This window comes from Nansenia antarctica, assembly GCF_963989245.1.
Source record: "Nansenia antarctica genome assembly, chromosome: 4".
NCBI lineage: Eukaryota > Metazoa > Chordata > Actinopteri > Argentiniformes > Microstomatidae > Nansenia > Nansenia antarctica.
In genome coordinates, this window is record NC_137689.1 from 19,391,832 (window position 1) to 19,413,204 (window position 21,373).

At 43.8% G+C, this 21,373-nt stretch overlaps 2 protein-coding genes across 2 annotated transcripts; both read right to left on the reverse strand.

Annotated features, from left to right (window-relative positions):
* Positions 1–998: 998 nt before the first annotated feature.
* LOC308155810 (protocadherin gamma-A11-like) lies at positions 999–13,406 on the reverse strand (the record flags this gene model as incomplete). Its single annotated transcript, XM_080529183.1, has 2 exons — positions 999–3,083; positions 13,158–13,406. 2 exons carry the CDS (start codon positions 13,404–13,406, stop codon positions 999–1,001), a joined length of 2,334 nt encoding a protein of 777 aa, XP_080385309.1.
* Positions 13,407–15,044: 1,638 nt separating this feature from the next.
* On the reverse strand, positions 15,045–20,957 carry LOC308155811 (protocadherin gamma-A11-like; the record flags this gene model as incomplete). Its single annotated transcript, XM_080529184.1, has 2 exons — positions 15,045–17,056; positions 20,618–20,957. 2 exons carry the CDS (start codon positions 20,955–20,957, stop codon positions 15,045–15,047), a joined length of 2,352 nt encoding a protein of 783 aa, XP_080385310.1.
* Between the last annotated feature and the right edge of the window lie 416 nt (positions 20,958–21,373).

Below are 21,373 nucleotides of genomic sequence, written 5' to 3' on the forward strand. Positions count from 1 at the left end.
CAGTAGCAGCCTAACAGCCGGTGCGGAGATTGCGACCACAAACGAAGTTTGACTTCGGACCGAAAGCACGTAAGCACGTACGATTATTTGTGCATGTCCCAAAACCCCATAGAGAATGCCCGAATGGCCGGCCTGAAGTTACCAAAACAGATTTACATGTAAGTCTACGAGAACAGCCTAGTGCAATTTCGAGTAGAGTGAAAGTTGCACTGAAAGGGGCGGGACTTGAAGCTGATTGGAATATACTCCACAGAACACTAGCTGATTGGACTATGATATACTCCACAGAACACTAGCTGATTGGACTATGATATTCAGAAGCAACACTGTCTAGAAGTCATATTATAAAAAAAAATCTCTCTCTTCTCCCTTTGGTGGGGCATTGTCCAATTGCCCTAATGAACCAGCCTCCCCTGCTTTTCTCTACCATAAGCTGTCTCAAAAGGCATTTCCGAGAATTGGAATTGGAATTGGAAAGAACTTTGAAGACGGCTTATGGTAGAGAAATGAACATTAAATTCAAAGGCAACAGCTGGTAGGCATTCCTGGAGTCAGCATTCCAATTGCACGCTCCCTTAAAACGTGCGACATCTGTGGCATTGTGCTGTGTGATAAAATTGCATATTTTATAGTGGCTTTTTATTGTAACCAGCCTAAGGCACACCTGTGTGCAATAATCATGCTGTCTTATCAGCATCTGGATATGCCACACTTGTCAGGTGGATGGACTATTTCAGCAAAGGAGTGGTGCTCAATAAAACAGATTTAAACAAATTTGTGAATACAATTTGAGAGAAATAGTGTATATATGAAATCAACATTACTAATAATAACTATATAATACTATAACTATTTGTTTTCTTGCACTGATAGGACAGATTTTCCTATTACTGAAAAATCATTGAAGAGAGACCAAATAACAATCCGCAAATACAGTGCCGCACAGCACGCATAATAGACACAAAAAATGACATTACGATGAAAGAGATTATTAGTTATTAGGGATTTAACATTTCTACGTAATCAGGATTTACCTCGTATGTGTCGCCTGCGCTCTTCAGTATCACAATATTTTCACCAACTGGCTCAACTGGACTCTTCTTCATTGTGTTATCAGCACGCAGCGTATTGTCATTGTATGGCGTGACAAACTTGAAGTCACTGGTGCGTGAGCCCGTTGTCAGGTATGCGTCATAATTGTAAGAGCTACGGAGAGTTCCAGCTCCATCCACCTCTGCATAGTTGGGAGGGAAATACGCGCTGGGAATGGTGACTGCTCCATCAAACAACATTCGAGGCTTTCTCCTGCGGCAAAACCTCACGGCCACGATGAGAATAATGAAAGTGAGGAAAAAGGTGGAAACGGAAACTAGTGCGATGATCAGGTAGGAGGTTAGTTTGGAGCTACTCCCATCATAAGACATGTCTTTCAGTTCTGGAACTTCAGCCAAGTTGTCTGATATTAGTAAATATACTGAACAGGTTGTAGAGAGAGAGGGCTGTCCGTTATCTTTCACTGATATAACAAGGTTCTGCTTCATACTGTCAGATTCAGAAATGTCCCGCTGTGCCCTGATCTCACCACTGTGGAGACCAATAGTGAAAAGTCCCGCATCAGTCGATTTCACGATCTGATATGAAAGCCACGCGTTCTGTCCAGAGTCAGAATCCACAGCGATCACCTTGGAAACAAGTGACCCCGCAATCGCGGCTTTGGGAACCATCTCAGTCATCAAGGAGTTTCCTGCTGAAGCAGGATATAATATCTGTGGAGAGTTATCATTCTCATCTGTTATGAAGACACTCACAGTCACGTTACTGCTGAGCGGAGGTGAACCATTGTCTCTGGCTACAACGTGGACTTTGAAGCTCCTAAACTGTTCATAATCAAATGCTCTCACAGCATGGATCACCCCCGTGTCTCCGTTAATGGATAAGAATGACGACACTGGAACACCGTTGAATTCACTGGGCAGTAGAGAAAAGACCACTGTACCGTTCTGTCTCCAGTCTGGGTCTCTGGCAGTAACAGAACATATAGAGGAGCCAGCCTTGTTATTCTCAGTCACATAGGCGCTGTAGGATTGTTCTTCAAACACAGGTGGATTGTCATTGACGTCTGACACAGATAAATGAATAGTCTTGGATGAGGATAGGGGTGGAGACCCTTCGTCAGTGGCAGTGATCGTGATGTTATAATCAGATATCATTTCGCGGTCAAGGCCATCTGTAGTTACAAGAGAATAATAATTTTTGATAGAGGGGTTTAATTTGAAAGGAACATTGTTTTGAATGGAGCAGCGGACCTGTCTATTCCTCTCTGAGTCCTTATCCTGTACATTGATGATGCCCACCTCAGTGCCCGGTAACACATTCTCAGGGATGTGATTGGTTAGAGATTTAAGAGATATTATTGGGGCATTGTCATTGACATCTGTAATTTCAACGACCACGTTGGAAAAAGAAGATAGCCCGGAACTGTCTTTGGCTTGGATACTCAATTCATACATGGACTCTTTTTCGAAATCAATTTCTCCAGCTATACTTATTTTGCCTGTTTTGGGATTAAGGGAAAATAATGAATTCACTTCATCTGAGGTGGGGCCAAATCCGTACGTCACCTCTCCGTTTGCCCCTTCGTCTGCATCGGTGGCAGACACAGTAACCACAACAAAACCTAATGGCGAATTCTCGGGTAGATTTACTTTATAGACATTCTGGCTGAACACGGGTTTATTATCATTAGCATCCAGAACTGTGACGTGTATAACAACAGTACCAGATCTCTGTGGAGTCCCGCCGTCAACCGCAGTAAGTAGTAATGTCACCTCCTGCTGTTGTTCTCGATCTAATTCTTTCTCCAATACCAACTCGCCGTACTTTCCGCCTCCAGGAGTAGTATGAACAGCCAAACTAAAATGTTCGTTCCTTTGTAATGTGTAGCTTTGAACCGCATTCAGGCCGATATCAGCATCATGAGCCTGATTTACCGCAAATCGGGCCCCTTTGTCAGCTGACTCTCTGATCTCGAATTTGACGGATTCTTGCCCAAATTGTGGGACATTATCATTAATATCTTGCACCTGTAACATGATATTATGTAATTCTAATGGATTCTCTAGAACCATTTCATATTTTAGAGTGCATGAAATTCTTCGACCACAAAGCTGCTCCCTGTCTATTGTTTCTGCTACGACCAAATCACCAGTGCTCAGATGAATGTCACAATACCGTTTGCTACTACCGTCAACATCTAAACGAGCTTTCCGGGACAACAGTCTTTTGGAATCCAACCGCAAATCCTTGGCTATATTTCCGATTACAGATCCGCGTTTCATCTCCTCGGGAACAGAATATGTTACATCTCCATAGCTGGTGCGCAGCAGGAAATGAAACAAAGACAGGCAGAACATCAACTCAGAGAGCGAGAATCCTTTGTATCCCATGTTCAGTTCGAAACGTTATCCGGATGTTATGTAATGGTCTGAAATAATACAATCCGACATGTATGACCACGTACGGGTTCAAAATGCACAACCTCAGTCCTCAGATGTTGAGCCACTTCTCTATACAGTACTATAACGAGGTCTCCTCCTTTTCTATATTGCCAGAGAGGGTGGAGAGATGGACATTTAAAACATTGCTGGTGAATAGCGACACTATGAGTACTTTCATAAAACTGCAGACAATCATGTTTGACTTAGACCGTCACCAAGTGCACAGAGGGGAGACCAGATGCAGTCAAACACAGATGTATTTTCCTTTACAGATACATTCTATATCAACACGAGCATGAGCAAAACAATATGAACATATTAGCCATTTGAGTCTTGAAATAGCGTTATGTCAATATTATGTTTCCATTTTCCACATACGTAGACATGCGTTATTTTAACTGTAGCGCAGGTCCTGTCACAGCGTTGACTTTGTAACTGCCTCACATTGTCAGTAAATTCATAATTTGCCACCTTGCTAATTTATTGGTTCTTATTACCTAGTACAGTAGTCCTATATAGGCGGAACTAATCTGCCACTCCAATGTTCCACACATAATTAATTATCAGAAGCACCTAACAAACAAAGCGCCAAAATATAAGAAAAATAATGTCATAACAGTTTTAATTATCAACTAGTATATACTAATAAGAAGACTAAGAATAAGCAACCAAGATCCAGACCCTCTTAGTAATAAGCAGCCTACGTATGTTTTGATTTGTGTTCATTTCTATGCAATGATATTTGAATGTGTTAATATGCTAGCTAGTCAATATGCTAGATAGTTACCTATTGTAATACAAGACATACCATACATACATGCATTTCATTGTTGTATTTTATTTTCTCTTTTAACCCAGTTCTCACGGGTTGTTTCAATGAATAAAGCCATGTGCCTCAAGGGAGCTACACACAATTCCTTTGCTGTGTTCGAAATGGCATTCATACTATGTATGACGTAGATTTGAGTATACTGCGTCCCCACTACTTAGTATGTGCAATTTGTGTACGCGAGAAATGCCCGGATGTATAGCCAGAATGTATGCATATGCTGCGTAAGGTTACTTTTCATACTCTGCCCCAAAATGCATCGCACGTCTTTTCAGTCATGTCAAACTGCGCCATACAAACTCGTCATACAGCAAGACCTTTAATCGAAATGTTAATATAAAGGCGTCGATTAGCCTACACAGTGGACATGTGACCGTGACTACCAATAGGGTGAAACATCGGCCTACAGGGCTTAACTATAGGCTACCGCTTTTACGCACAATAATTGAATAATGTTTTAAAGTAGGCCTTATAATCAAAAACACTAAATATGTTTTGCAGAGCATTAACGGGAGGAAAATATGTTAAATAATGTATTTCTCCACCTGAAAGCTCATTCGCTCGTGAGGCGCTGTCCATGCTTGTGGTTCTGAACCGACTAGGCTACATCTCTTAACTGGAAGGATTGGGCACTCAGTACCACCCTCACAGCATTTTATGAATTGACTCTTCGTCACGTCAAACTTGATCTGATATTCCTCAGATTCTGAAGTGGAAGACTACCAGGATGCTGAACTACAATCGGATATATAGAAGGAACACATTGACAGCAAAATGCACGTGGCATCTCTTTTTCGAAATGTGACACAACAACTATGATTTATTGTAAAACAACAATTGAGGCAAACAATCAACACTTATATTTCTACACGATGTTGCAGTATATGTGTATCATAATATAACGCTAACATGTAATGTCAAATATTCCGGGACAACAAGCACAATAGACCGATAGGCGAAATAACCAAGAGAGCATCAGAGCAGCTGCAATGAAGTAATGAGAGACCTAGGCCTATACTTAACCGGCCTACTGCAAAACTGTGCTCGCTAGACAAAGTCAAAGACTTGACGTGGAATTCAAGTGAAGTACACTATAATTTACAGTTCAAAGGGGCAAAAGCATATACAATGTTTCATGTTCATATCGGACTTGCAATTTCAAATGATGTTAAGTAGCTAATTATGATTTACCTCGTATGTGTCGCCTGCGCTGTTCAGTGTCATGATATTTTCTCCAATGGGCTCAACTGGACTATTCTTCATTGTGTTATCAGCACGCGGTGTGTTGTCATTGTATGACGTAACAAACTTGAAGTCACTGGTGCGTGAGCCCGTTGTCAGGTATGCGTCATAATTGTAAGAGCTACGGAGAGTTCCAGCTCCATCCACCTCTGCATAGTTGGGAGGGAAATACGCGCTGGGAATGGTGACTGCTCCATCAAACAACATTCGAGGCTTTCTCCTGCGGCAAAACCTCACGGCCACGATGAGAATAATGAAAGTGATGAAAAAGGTGGAAACGGAAACTAGTGCGATGATCAGGTAGGAGGTTAGTTTGGAACTACTCCCATCATAAGACATGTCTTTCAGTTCTGGAACTTCAGCCAAGTTGTCTGATATGAGTAAATATACTGAACAGGTTGTGGAGAGAGAGGGCTGTCCGTTATCTTTCACTGAAATAACAAGGTTCTGCTTCATACTGTCAGATTCAGAAATGTCCCGCTGTGCCCTGATCTCTCCGCTGTGGAGACCTATAGTGAAAAGTCCCGGATCAGTCGATTTTACGATTTGGTATGAAAGCCATGCGTTCTGTCCAGAGTCAGCATCCACAGCTATCACCTTGGAAACAAGTGACCCCGCCATAGCAGCCTTGGGGACCATCTCTGTCATCAAGGAGTTCCCTGTAGCAGGATATAATATCTGTGGAGAGTTATCATTCTCATCTGTTATGAAGACACTCACAGTCACGTTACTGCTGAGCGGAGGTGAACCATTGTCTCTGGCTACAACGTGGACTTTGAAGCTCCTAAACTGTTCATAATCAAATGCTCTCACAGCATGGATCACCCCCGTGTCTCCGTTAATGGATAAGAATGACGACACTGGAACACCGTTGACCTCACTGGGCAGTAGAGAATAGACCACTGTACCGTTCTGTCTCCAGTCTGGGTCTCTGGCAGTAACAGAACATATAGAGGAGCCAGGCTTGTTATTCTCAGTCACATAGGCGGTGTAGGATTGTTCTTCAAATACAGGTGGATTGTCATTGACGTCTGACACAGATAAATGAATAGTCTTCGAAGAGGACAAAGGTGGAGACCCTTCATCTGTTGCAGAGATTGTGATGTTATAATCTGATATCATCTCACGGTCTAGTTCACTTGTGGTGACAATAGAATAATAATTTTTAATAGAGGGATTTAATTTGAAAGGAACATTTTGCTGAATGGAGCAGCGGACCTGTCTGTTCCTCTCTGAGTCGTTATCCTGTACATTAATGATGGCCACCTCAGTGCCAGGTAACACATTCTCAGGAACAGGACTGTTTAGCGATTTGATAAATATAATAGGTGCATTGTCATTCGCATCTGTGATTTCGATTATAACTTCACAATTTGAAGCTGAGCCTAATCCATCCTTTGCCTCTAGGCTCATTTCGTAATAGGTTTCCTCTTCAAAATCAATACGACCTCTAACTGTTATTTCTCCGGTGGTCTTATTAATTGAAAATAGTTTCGCTGCTCTGTTACTTATGTGACGGTCGGGATTATTACCGCCGCCTTGTAGGGGTTACAAAGTACTTAGTCTGGGGAGGACTGAGTGGGACAGGATCTAGGTCCCCACACCCAATACCTATGGCCTCAATGTTCAGGTGAGTGAGCAAGTTGTTTCCTGTTTAGTAGCTTGGGTTAACGTCAACCTCTTAGACGGAGTAAAGTGGGCTTTAGTAGGTGGCCGTGAAAAGTGTGTGCAGTGTGTGCGAGGTAAGTGCCGAACTGACCTGACACCACCCCCTACTTTACCTAGGTCTAGCTAAACAGGTGAGGCGCCCCTACCCCCAGGTAAGTAAATGAAATGGGAAATTACAGCTGTTATTCCCATTCAAATGTTTACTCAAGAATAAACACAGAGCTTATGGAAACGTATTCAAACACAAAACGGTTAACATTTGGGTCAAGAAATTAAATATGGTATGGTTTCATTAATACACTGGTCACTAGCAAGAAACCACATGGAAGGCAAATCAATGCATACAATACATCTGTTCTAATTCACCATCCAACCCTGAATGCTTGAAATGTACACTTAATAAACCATACCCTTTAAATGCAACATCATCAACTTAACTGAATGCAGATAAACTCAAAACAGGCATTTCACTCTTACTTTCACATTGACATGTAACACATCTCAGTCTGAATGAGCAGTCCTTTTCCTCCAGTGTGGGTTTGTGTATGCGTGTGTGTGTGTGTGTGTGTGTGTGTGTGTGTGTGTGTGTGTGTGTGTGTGTGTGTGTGTGTGCGTGTGCGAGCGTTAGTCCGTTCAGCTCACAGTTCTGTTCGTCAGAGATTACCCATCCAGCAGAGATCGCACGTCAAGAGTGTCTGATGGCTGGCAGGGCAAACTTCGAAAAACCTCGCTGAACCCACGCCTCACTGGCGCACGCTTCTCCTCTGTCCAGGACAATGAACACCAACCACTAGTAGCTCCTTTCTCTCGCAGTTCACACACGGGGTGGGGGAGGGGTGAGCTGGCGCACGCTTCACCTCTCGATACCGACGACGTTCAGGCCTGCTCTTCCCAAACAAAACACTCGCAAATCAACGTATCCCGTACTTTGTATGACCACTCGGCAATATCTTCTTATCAAAACTATATACTTGCAAAGAGCCCACACCGCTACCGCTCCGTCCACGTTGCTCGTTCCAACTCACTGCTCCTCTCTCAAGCACACCTGCGCGTCCACACCTGCGCGTTCATGTGACCTCGTCTTAAAGGCGCAGCATATATTTGTACCCGCTACATTCCCCCCTGCGAAACCCTGCCATGCCATCCAACATCCAAATGACGATGCGACCTCAGTAAAAGAAGAAATAAAAATACAACATGTCACTCCATACGACAGTACCCACAGGTAGGTTCACAACACAGGTAACATTTCAACCAGTACATAAGGATGCCTCAGAAGAGCTGAAAACAATAAAACACGGCATCATAACACTTTTCACTCCTCAATACCTAAAAACATGGACATGCATAAAGGTAAGTATAAAACATTTGCAATTGCACAAATTATTTCAAAACATAATCACTTCTGAATCTACAGGGAATTCTACCCCTGGTCTGTCTTTGAGACCGTCTGGGTTCAGCCACACTCTCACTTTCATTCCCTGCATCTGACCCACCCATAGTTCCCAGCTCCTCAACTACTTCTCTAATACCCAGGCCTGTGTTTGTGTGGGGCATGTGTGTAGTGGCAGGGATGCATATGAAGTCAGGGCAGCCTGTGTCAATGTCAGGGTCGGTGTCCTTACTGGACGGGTGCCTCTCCGTAGGCAAGGCGAGCCCTCTCCGTAGGCGAGGCGAGCCCTCTCCGTAGGCGAGGCGAACCCTCTCCGTAGGCGAGGCGAGCCCTCTCCGTAGGCGAGGCGAGCCCTCTCCGTAGGCGAGGCGAACCCTCTCCGTAGGCGAGGCGAGCCCTCTCCGTAGGCGAGGCGAGCCCTCTCCGTAGACGAGGCGAGCCCTCTCCGTAGGCGAGGCGAGCCCTCTCCGTAGGAGAGGCGAGCCCTCTCCGTAGGCGAGGCGAACCCTCTCCGTAGGCGAGGCGAGCCCTCTCCGTAGGCGAGGCGAGCCCTCTCCGTAGACGAGGCGAGCCCTCTCCGTAGGCGAGGCGAGCCCTCTCCGTAGGCGAGGCGAACCCTCTCCGTAGGCGAGGCGAGCCCTCTCCGTAGGCGAGGCGAGCCCTCTCCGTAGGCGAGGCGAACCTTCTCCGTAGGCGAGGCGAGCCCTCTCCGTAGGCGAGGCGAGCCCTCTCCGTAGGCGAGGCGAACCCTCTCCGTGGACGAGGCGAGCCCTCTCCGTAGGCGAGGCGAGCCCTCTCCGTAGGCGAGGCGAACCCTCTCCGTAAGCGAGGCGAGCCCTCTCCGTAGACGAGGCGAGCCCTCTCCGTAGACGAGGCGAGCCCTCTCCGTAGGCGAGGCGAGCCCTCTCCGTAGGCGAGGCGAACCCTCTCCGTAGGCGAGGCGAGGCGAGCCCTCTCCGTAGTTGAGGCGAACCCTCTCCGTAGGCGAGGCGAGCCCTCTCCGTAGGCGAGGCGAGCCCTCTCTGTAGTCGAGGCGAACCCTCCAGGATGCGCTCGCTGAGTGGGGGAATGATGACTGTCTCTCTGCCTGCCACTTTAACATATCCTATTCGGTCACTCTGTCCGAGGGACCCTGCCTCTTTTCTGATGTTCGCTATCACCCTGTGGACCTTAGCCTCTGTTTCCCGATACTTATTCATCTTCTTCATGCCGTCCGTGGCAACGAAAAGATCCTTCAGTTCACTTAGAACATTCATTCCCAGGATACCTGGGAGGCCTCTCATCTCTTCCACATCTGGGCTTTCATCTTTAAGGACAAAGACACACTTCCTGCCAACGGTCTTCCCCATGCACTCTACCTCCGCCTCCAGGCATCCAAGGACGGGAATTTCGAGGCCATTGGCAGCGGCGAGCTGGACCAAGTTGGCTGAGGACAACGCCGACTTCCCAAAGTACTCTCTGAAGTAAGATTCCCGGATTGTGGTCACCTCTGAGCCTGTGTCCAACAGGCAGTCAGTCTTCACGCCTGCTATCTTCACTTCAACGACCAAGCAGTTTCCAAAGGCACTTACACTTGAGGCTTGAGAAGTGTTACAGGGCTGCCTTGCCAGGTGACTTCTAATTGCAGGGGTACCTGGACTCTGGCGCATCGCCCCTCCGGGGTCGTTTCCTGCAGGCCCAGATGGCCCATCCCTTCTGAGTGGAGGACGTGCTATGCCCATAGCTCCCCTGTTCAGAGGACAGTGTCTGCTGATATGTCCTGGCTCATTGCACGTGTAGCAGATGAACTGCCCATCTTCGTTTTTCAAAGGGGGGCTTCTTGCCTTCTCGCCTTTCCCTTGTGTCATGCCAGTGCCACTGTGGCCCATCATCTGGAACAGTTCATCTTGACGGATGGCTAACTTTTGTATTGCTTCATACAACATCTCCATTGTCAACTGCGAAGCAGGTTCGTCGGTAGCCCTGGTAGCATTAATGGCACCTTTGGCACGGGAACTGCTTTGCGCACTATCAGACCCCTGAACCTCTTCCTCCTCAGACCATGAGATGGCGTCTTGCATTAGCTCAGCAAAAGTACGACTCTCATTTTCCTTCAGTCTCCTCTTGATCTCTCTTCTTAAGATATCATCTCTAAGCCCAAGAGCAAGCTGTTCTTTCAGCATTCCGTCTGAATCAGGGACACGCTTGGCATCTCTACGACGAATTCGCATTAGCTTTTCTTGAAGGTCATAGGCGTAAGAACGTATGGTCTCTCCTGCCAACTGCTTGCGGTCATAGAATTCTTTGAGCCGGGTGCCTAAAGGGACTTTGTCACCATAAGTCTTACGCAGTGCTTCAAATATGGTCTCTGCATCCTTAGCTTTGTCTGCCATATACTTGACTGTGAGTTTGGCTTCGTTTTGAAGATGCTGCTTGATGAACTCGGCTTGGTCCTCTATAGGGACCTTCATGATTTGAAGGGCAGATTTAATTGATGTGATCCATTCTTCAATATCTACATCACCTTGTTTACCACTGAAATCTGAAATCTTGCGGTCTCTGGGGATATACACAATAGATGCAGGGGGCTTTTCTTTCTGCTGATCTATGACTGCTTTAGCTAATGCCAGAGCTTCTCTATGCTCGCTTCTAGCTTGTATCAGGGCCTCGGCTTGGTCATTGAACCTCTCCATCATCCCCTCAAATTGCTTCTTAAGTTCCTCTAATTCTGCCATGGCTTTCACTTAAAAATGGTTGCTTATTCTATCCTGTTCGTGACGCCAATTGTGACGGTCGGGATTATTACCGCCGCCTTGTAGGGGTTACAAAGTACTTAGTCTGGGGAGGACTGAGTGGGACAGGATCTAGGTCCCCACACCCAATACCTATGGCCTCAATGTTCAGGTGAGTGAGCAAGTTGTTTCCTGTTTAGTAGCTTGGGTTAACGTCAACCTCTTAGACGGAGTAAAGTGGGCTTTAGTAGGTGGCCGTGAAAAGTGTGTGCAGTGTGTGCGAGGTAAGTGCCGAACTGACCTGACACCACCCCCTACTTTACCTAGGTCTAGCTAAACAGGTGAGGCGCCCCTACCCCCAGGTAAGTAAATGAAATGGGAAATTACAGCTGTTATTCCCATTCAAATGTTTACTCAAGAATAAACACAGAGCTTATGGAAACGTATTCAAACACAAAACGGTTAACATTTGGGTCAAGAAATTAAATATGGTATGGTTTCATTAATACACTGGTCACTAGCAAGAAACCACATGGAAGGCAAATCAATGCATACAATACATCTGTTCTAATTCACCATCCAACCCTGAATGCTTGAAATGTACACTTAATAAACCATACCCTTTAAATGCAACATCATCAACTTAACTGAATGCAGATAAACTCAAAACAGGCATTTCACTCTTACTTTCACATTGACATGTAACACATCTCAGTCTGAATGAGCAGTCCTTTTCCTCCAGTGTGGGTTTGTGTATGCGTGTGTGTGTGTGTGTGTGTGTGTGTGTGTGTGTGTGTGTGTGTGTGTGTGTGTGTGTGTGCGTGTGCGAGCGTTAGTCCGTTCAGCTCACAGTTCTGTTCGTCAGAGATTACCCATCCAGCAGAGATCGCACGTCAAGAGTGTCTGATGGCTGGCAGGGCAAACTTCGAAAAACCTCGCTGAACCCACGCCTCACTGGCGCACGCTTCTCCTCTGTCCAGGACAATGAACACCAACCACTAGTAGCTCCTTTCTCTCGCAGTTCACACACGGGGTGGGGGAGGGGTGAGCTGGCGCACGCTTCACCTCTCGATACCGACGACGTTCAGGCCTGCTCTTCCCAAACAAAACACTCGCAAATCAACGTATCCCGTACTTTGTATGACCACTCGGCAATATCTTCTTATCAAAACTATATACTTGCAAAGAGCCCACACCGCTACCGCTCCGTCCACGTTGCTCGTTCCAACTCACTGCTCCTCTCTCAAGCACACCTGCGCGTCCACACCTGCGCGTTCATGTGACCTCGTCTTAAAGGCGCAGCATATATTTGTACCCGCTACACTTACACGACTCAATTCATAAGTCACCTCTCCATTCAGTCCTTCGTCTGCATCAGTAGCCGTTACTGTTGTTACTACTGTACCTAACGGAGCGTTTTCGGGTAGACTGACCTTGTAGACATTCTGGCTAAACACTGGAATATTATCATTCGCATCTAAAACTGTGACGTGTATAACAACAGTACCAGACCTCTGTGGAGTCCCACCGTCAACCGCAGTCAGTAAGAGGGTCATCTCCTGCTGTTGTTCACGATCAAGCTTTTTCTCAAGAACTAACTCACTGTTTTTCCTACCATCTGGGTTTGATTTAACACCTAAAACAAAGAAGTCATTTTTTTCAAGGGAATATTTTTGAACTGCGTTTTGTCCAATATCCGCATCATGGGCCTCCCGCAGGAGGAAATGAGTTCCTCTATCGGCCGATTCACTGATCTCTAGTTCAATGCGATTATTAGAAAATACTGGAGAGTTGTCGTTAACATCGTGAATTTGCACAATAATACGATGCAGTTCGAGAGGATTCTCTAACACAAGCTCGTATTTCAAGGTACAAGAAACCCTCGACCCACACAGCTCCTCCCTGTCTATTGTTTCAGCAACAACGAAATCTCCAGTATTAAGATTCATGTCGCAATAACGTTGACGACTGCCATCCATATCCAAACGAGCCTTACGAGCAGACAAACCTTTCGCATCCAGCCCCAGATCCTTAGCTAAGTTTCCAATCACAGTTCCGCGTTTCATCTCCTCCGGAATCGCATAGTTCATATCTCCAAGGCTTGTCCGCACTAAGAACACAATAAAAACCAGACAGTACGTCGAGGCCGATACTGATAATCCAACGTGTTCCATAATCCCAAACTGTATAGGTCCTATACTAAAAGCGGTATGAATGTGTTTTTCAACCCTTAAAATCAAACATTTACTCCGTAATTGTGTCCAATAACACGCTCAATATGGTCCATCTGAAAGAGTCGATGGTTTGTGTCACCGAAAATATATTCCTCCCTTTTACGGTTAAACTGGGTGGAGACATGTATATCGTCCAATATTCAGTGAACAGCGACGCGTAGAGTAATCCTTGGAAAACTACATTCAAATGTTTAAAACAGAGATTCCAACACAAAGGCTGTAGATACAACATACGTCGCTTGAAGTACAGTTTTTCACATGAAGTATACCCAACATTACACATACTTTAGCCTAAAGCATGGAGGGGGGGAAATATGTTTTTGTTCCCTTATACGTTGTACAGCTGGAAGGCCGACCATTAGCTCAGTACATTTCCCTTCTTTGAATCTTCTACGGAGCTGTCCATGTGTGTGGTGCTGAAACATTGCAGACGTCCTTTTTCTAAATTACAACCGGGTAGCCTACTTATCTTACTGGTAGGCCTATACGGAACTCATTCGTAATGAAAAAGAATGACTGATCAATTGACCAACCACAAATGACAAAGAACAACCTATATTTACAGAATGTGTATTACATAAACCGATACGGCATGACATGTCATTTAATGTAAATAGATTGTGTAGAAGTTTTGCTATGCAAAAGGCGTATACAAATCTAATTATTCAACTAATAATATGTAAGATCAGCATTACTGACGTAATTAAATGATAATTTGATTACATCGAATTACACTATGATAAACCCATGTCTACAATAAATGTAAAGCCATGTAGAAATGTCAAGAAGACTTTAAGATGACTAAAGAGTAATTATAGCATCAATATACCGACATGTGCATTGTGTAAATCATAATAATAATAATAATATAATAATAATAATAATAATGTAAATCAATACATGTTTAGCCATGTGACCACTGCTCACTATCACACACCAAATGTAATAAAGCATTGCAGTGTTTAATAAAACAACACGACCCAAAATGTGCAATGGACAAGGTCAGAGAGAAAAAGGTGGAATTAAAATTGTATTGTTCAAGCAGTTGAAAAAACACACTTCAAGTTCATAGAAATCTAATTCTTGAACAAATAACATTTTAGATCAGCATTAATGACATAATAAATTGATCATTTTAATTGTATTTCATCCAACTTGTATAAGCCAATTTCTTCCATGAAATGAAAGAGCATAATGAGAATATCTCATTAAGAATAGCCAGAAACACTAAAGAAGACTAGAGAATCATTAAAGCATTAAAATACCAATATGTTCTATGTATGAATCAATACATGTTTGGCCACACACCAGCAGCAAAAATAACATTGCAGTGTTTGAATTAAAAACATATTCCATCCTTCATACAAGCTCAGATACCTTAGAATTCAGAGAGGATAATAAAATCCTACAGTTCAAGCAGGTAAAAAGCAGATAAAAAATGTAAGCAATCATGTATTCAAGGCTATGACGTTAAAATGTGGGATTTACCTCGTATGTGTCGCCTGCGCTGTTCAGTGTCATGATACTTTCTCCAACGATCTCAACTGGACTCTTCTTCATTGTGTTATCAGCACGCAGCGTGTTGTCATTGTATGACGTAACAAACTTGAAGTCACTGGTGCGTGAGCCCGTTGTCAGGTATGCGTCATAATTGTAAGAGCTACGGAGAGTTCCAGCTCCATCCACCTCTGCATAGTTGGGAGGGAAATACGCGCTGGGAATGGTGACTGCTCCATCAAACAACATTCGAGGCTTTCTCCTACGGCAAAACCTCACGGCCACGATGAGAATAATGAAAGTGATGAAAAAGGTGGAAACGGAAACCAGTGCGATGATCAGGTAGGAGGTTAGTTTGGAACTACTCCCATCATAAGACATGTCTTTCAGTTCTGGAACTTCAGCCAAGTTGTCTGATATGAGTAAATATACCGAACAGGTTGTAGAGAGAGAGGGCTGTCCGTTATCTTTCACTGATATAACAAGGTTCTGCTTCATACTGTCAGATTCAGAAATGTCCCGTTGTACCCTGATTTCTCCGGTGTGGAGACCAATAGAGAAAAGTCCCGGATCAGTCGATTTCACGATCTGATATGAAAGCCACGCATTCTGTCCAGAGTCAGCATCCACAGCTATGACCTTGGAAACAAGTGACCCCGCCATAGCAGCTTTGGGGACCATCTCAGTCATCAAGGAGTTCCCTGCTGTAGCAGGATATAATATCTGTGGAGAGTTATCATTCTCATCGGTTATGAAGACGCTCACAGTCACGTTACTGCTGAGTGGAGGAGAACCATTGTCTCTGGCTACAACGTGGACTTTGAAGCTCCTAAACTGTTCATAATCAAATGCTCTCACAGCATGGATCACCCCCGAGTCTCCATTAATGGATAAGAATGACGACACTGGAACACCGTTGACTTCACTGGGCAGTAGAGAATAGACCACTGTACCGTTCTGTCTCCAGTCTGGGTCTCTGGCAGTAACAGAACATATAGAGGAGCCAGGCTTGTTATTCTCAGTCACATAGGCGCTGTAGGATTGTTCTTCAAACACAGGTGGATTGTCGTTGACGTCTGACACAGATAAATGAATGGTCTTGGATGAGGATAGGGGTGGAGACCCTTCGTCAGTGGCAGTGATTGTGATGTTATAATCTGATATCATCTCACGGTCTAGTTTACTTGTGGTAACCAGAGAATAATAATTTTTGATAGAGGGATTTAATTTGAAAGGAACACTTTGCTGAATGGAGCAGCGGACCTGTCTGTTCCTCTCTGAGTCTTTATCCTGTACATTAATGATGCCCACCTCAGTGCCAGGTAACACATTCTCAAGAACAGGATTGTTTAGCGATTTGATAAATATAATAGGTGGGTTGTCATTCGCATCTGTGATTCCGATTATAACTTTACAATTTGAAGCTGACCCTAAACCATCCTTTGCCTCTAAGCTCATTTCATAATATGTTTCCTCTTCAAAATCAATAGGGCCTCTTACTGTTATTTCTCCGGTGGTCTTATTGATAGAAAACAGTTTCACTGCTCTGTTACTTACATGACTGAACTCATAAGTCACCTCTCCATTCAGTCCTTCGTCTGCATCAGTAGCCGTTACTGTTGTTACTACTGTACCTAACGGAGCGTTTTCGGGTAGACTGACCTTGTAGACATTCTGGCTAAACACTGGAATATTATCGTTGGCATCTAAAACTGTGACGTGTATAACAACAGTACCAGACCTCTGAGGAGTCCCACCGTCAACCGCAGTCAATAAGAGGGTCAACTCCTGCAGTTGTTCACGATCTAACTCCTTTTCTAATATTAATTCACTGTATTTCCCTCCGTCTGATTTCGTATTAACACTTAAACCGAAGTAGTCATTTTTTTCAAGAGAATATTTTTGAACTGCGTTTTGTCCAATATCCGCATCATGGGCCTCGCGCAGGAGGAAACGCGTTCCTCTAACGGCCGATTCTCTGATTTCTAGTTCAATGCGGTTATTCGAAAAAATTGGGGAGTTATCGTTTGTATCTTGAATTTGCACAGTTATACGATGTAATTCTAAAGGATTCTCTAACACAAGCTCGTATTTTAAAGAACAAGAAACCCTCGGCCCACACAGCTCCTCCCTGTCTATTGTTTCAGCCACAACTAAATCTCCAGTACTCAGATTAATGTCACAATAACGTTGACGACTGCCATCTATATCCAAACGAGCCTTGCGAGCAGAAAATCCTCTCGCATCCAACCCCAGATCCTTAGCCAAGTTTCCAATCACAGTTCCGCGTTTCATCTCCTCCGGAATACCATAGTTCATGTCTCCAAGGCTTGTCCGCACTAATAACATAATAAAAAGCAGACAGTAGGTCGAGGCCGATACTGATAATCCAACGTGTTCCATAATCCAAAACTGTATAAATCTTACTAAAAGGGATATGAATACGTTTTTCAACCCTTAAAATCTAACATTTACTCGGTAATTGTGTCCAATAAAACGCACAATATGGTCCATCTGAAAGAGCCGGCGGTTTGTGTCATTGAAAATATATTCTTCCCTCTTTTGGTTAAACTGGGTGGAGACGTGTATGTCGTCCAATATGCAGTGAACAGCGACACATAGAGTAATGCATGGAAAACTACATTCAAATGTTTAAAACTCACAATCTAACACAAATGTTCCACATAGAACATCAAGCGCTTGAATGACAGCTGTTCACCAGAAGTATATCCACACAATTACATATACTTCAGCCTAAAGCATGCAGGGAAAATGTTTATTTGTTTTTTCCTTCCTTTAGTTGAAAGGCCGACCATCAACTCACTACAGTTTTGCCTTCTTCCAATCCTCTCCTAAAGAGCTGTCCATATGTATGGTGCTGAAACACTGCTGGCGTCAATTTATCTAAATGTTTAATACTTGTTCAATATATTTAATACAATCAGAGAGACGTACTTGACAAAGGCCAGACTATCTGTATATGTATTAAATAGATCTACTCTACACTCAAATAATAAGATGTCATTAAATTGTAATAGGGAACGTAGTGGTATGGCTATACAACGATAAGTCATACTTCAAGTAATTGAACAAATTATATTTTAATTCAGCATTAATAACATAATGTATTCAAATTATATTTTATTGCAGGTAATTTGTATACGCCAATTCAGCATGGAATTAAAGAGCATGAAGAGACAATAATGAACATCTTTAAGAAAAGTCAGGAAAACATCGCCACAATAGCATGCAGCAAAATCTTAAGCTCACTATAGTCAATATACCATTAAAATACCAATATGTGCTGTATGATGTATCCATGTGCATCAATACATGTTTGGTCATAGGAATGGAGCTAATTAGACACCAGCACGAATAAAACATGGCCGTTTTTTATATTAAAAAACATTGTCCATCCTCCAAATTTGCGATGGACAAGCTCAGATACCTTGGAATTCAGAGTGGTGGAATTCAAATAAGTTCAAGCAGGTTATAAGCAGACTCACAATCATAAGCAATCATGTATTCATCGGCGATAACGTTAAAAGCATGATTTACCTCGTATGTTTCGCCTGCGCTGTTCAGTGTCATGATACTTTCTCCAATGTGCTCAACTGGACTCTTCTTCATTGTGTTATCAGCACACAGCGTGTTGTCATTGTATGGCGTAACAAACTTGAAGTCACTGGTGCGTGAGCCCGTTGTCAGGTATGCGTCATAATTGTAAGAGCTACGGAGAGTTCCAGCTCCATCCACCTCTGCATAGTTGGGAGGGAAATACGCGCTGGGAATGGTGACTGCGCCATCAAACAACATTCGAGGCTTTCTCCTACGGCAAAACCTCACGGCCACGATGAGAATAATGAAAGTGATGAAAAAGGTGGAAACGGACACCAGTGCGATGATCAGGTAGGAGGTTAGTTTGGAACTACTCCCATCATAAGACATGTCTTTCAGTTCTGGAACTTCAGCCAAGTTGTCTGATATAAGTAAATATACTGAACCGGTTGTAGAGAGAGAGGGCTGTCCGTTATCTTTCACTGATATAACAAGGTTCTGCTTCATACTGTCAGATTCAGAAATGTCCCGCTGTGCCCTGATCTCTCCGCTGTGGAGACCGATAATGAAAAGTCCCGGATCAGTCGATTTCATGATCTGATATGAAAGCCACGCATTCTGTCCAGAGTCACCATCCACAGCTATCACCTTGGAAACAAGTGACCCCGCCATAGCAGCTTTGGGGACCATCTCAGTCATCAAGGAGTTCCCTGCTGTAGCAGGATATAATATCTGTGGAGAGTTATCATTCTCATCTGTTATGAAGACACTCACAGTCACGTTGCTGCTGAGCGGAGGAGAACCATTGTCTCTGGCTAAAACGTGGACTTTGAAGCTCCTAAACTGTTCATAATCAAATGCTCTCACAGCATGGATCACCCCCGTGTCTCCGTTAATGGATAAGAATGACGACACTGGAACACTGTTGACTTCACTGGGCAGTAGAGAATAGACCACTGTACCGTTCTGTCTCCAGTCTGGGTCTCTGGCAGTAACAGAACATATAGAGGAGCCAGGCTTATTATTCTCAGTCACATAGGCGCTGTAGGATTGTTCTTCAAACACAGGTGGATTGTCGTTGACGTCTGACACAGATAAATGAATAGTCTTTGAGGAGGATAGGGGTGGAGACCCCTCATCTGTTGCAGTGATGGTGATGTTATAATCTGATATCATCTCACGGTCTAGTTTACTTGTGGTTACAAGAGAATAATAATTTTTGATTGAGGGGTTTAATTTGAAAGGAACATTTTGCTGAATCGAGCAGCGGACCAGTCTATTTCTCTCTGAGTCTTCATCCTGCACATTAATGATGCCCACCTCAGTGCCAGGTAACACATTCTCAGGAACAGGACTGTTTAGCGATTTGATAAATATAATAGGTGCATTGTCATTCGCATCTGTGATTTCGATTATAACTTTACATTTTGAAGCTGACCCTAATCCATCCTTTGCCTCTACGCTCATTTCATAGTATGTTTCGTCTTCAAAGTCAATAGGGCCAACTACACTGATTACTCCGGTTGTTTTATTAATTGAAAATAGCTTCCCTGCTTTGTTACTTACACGACTAAATTCATAAAACACCTTTCCATTCAGTCCTTCGTCTGCATCAGTAGCCGTTACTGTTGTTACTACTGTACCTAACGGAGAGTTTTCGGGTAGACTGACCTTGTAGACATTCTGACTAAACACCGGAATATTATCGTTTGCGTCCAACACAGTGACGTGTATAACAACAGTACCAGACCTCTGTGGAGTCCCACCGTCAACCGCAGTCAGTAACAGCGTCATCTCCTGCTGTTGTTCTCGATCTAACTCCTTTTCTAATATTAATTCGCTGTATTTACTTCCATCTGCGTTTGTTTTAACATCTAAACGAAAGTAGTCATTTTTTTCAAGGGAATATTTTTGAACAGCATTTTGTCCAATATCTGCATCATGCGCTTCGCTCAAAAGGAAGTGAGTTCCCCTATCGGCTGATTCACTGATCTCTAGTTCAATGCGGCTGTTAGAAAATACTGGAGAGTTGTCGTTTACATCTTGGATTTGCACAATAATACGATGCAATTCTAGAGGATTCTCTAACACAAGCTCGTATTTTAAAGAACAAGAAAGCCTCGACCCGCACAGCTCCTCCCTGTCTATTGTTTCACCCACAACGAAATCTCCAGTATTCAGATTAATGTCACAATAACGTTGACGACTGCCATCCATATCCAAACGAGCCTTACGAGCAGAAAATCCTCTCGCATCCAGCCCCAGATCCTTAGCCAAGTTTCCGATCACAGATCCGCGTTTCATCTCCTCCGGAATCGCATAGTTCATGTCTCCAAGGCTTGTCCGCACTAAGAACATAATCATAACCAGAAAGCACATCGAGGCCGATACTGATAATCCAACGTGTTCCATAATCCAAAACTGTATTCCGACTCCAGAGTTGTATAAATATGCTATTCAACATTCACAATAAAACATTTACTCCTTAGGTTGATTGTGTCCAATGAAATAAACGCTTTAAACTGTCTGAAGGCGACGACGGTTTGTCACACACCACAGACAATATATCCTCCCTCTTATGGGTAAACTGGGTGGAGACGTGTATCTCCTCCAATATGCAGTAAACAGCGACACGTAGAGTATTCGTTAGAAAACTACAATCCAAAGTATTTAATCACAATTCTAGAGTGTGTTGCAATTCTAAAACAAAGGCTGAAATTAAAGTTACGCAAAAAAAACATGCG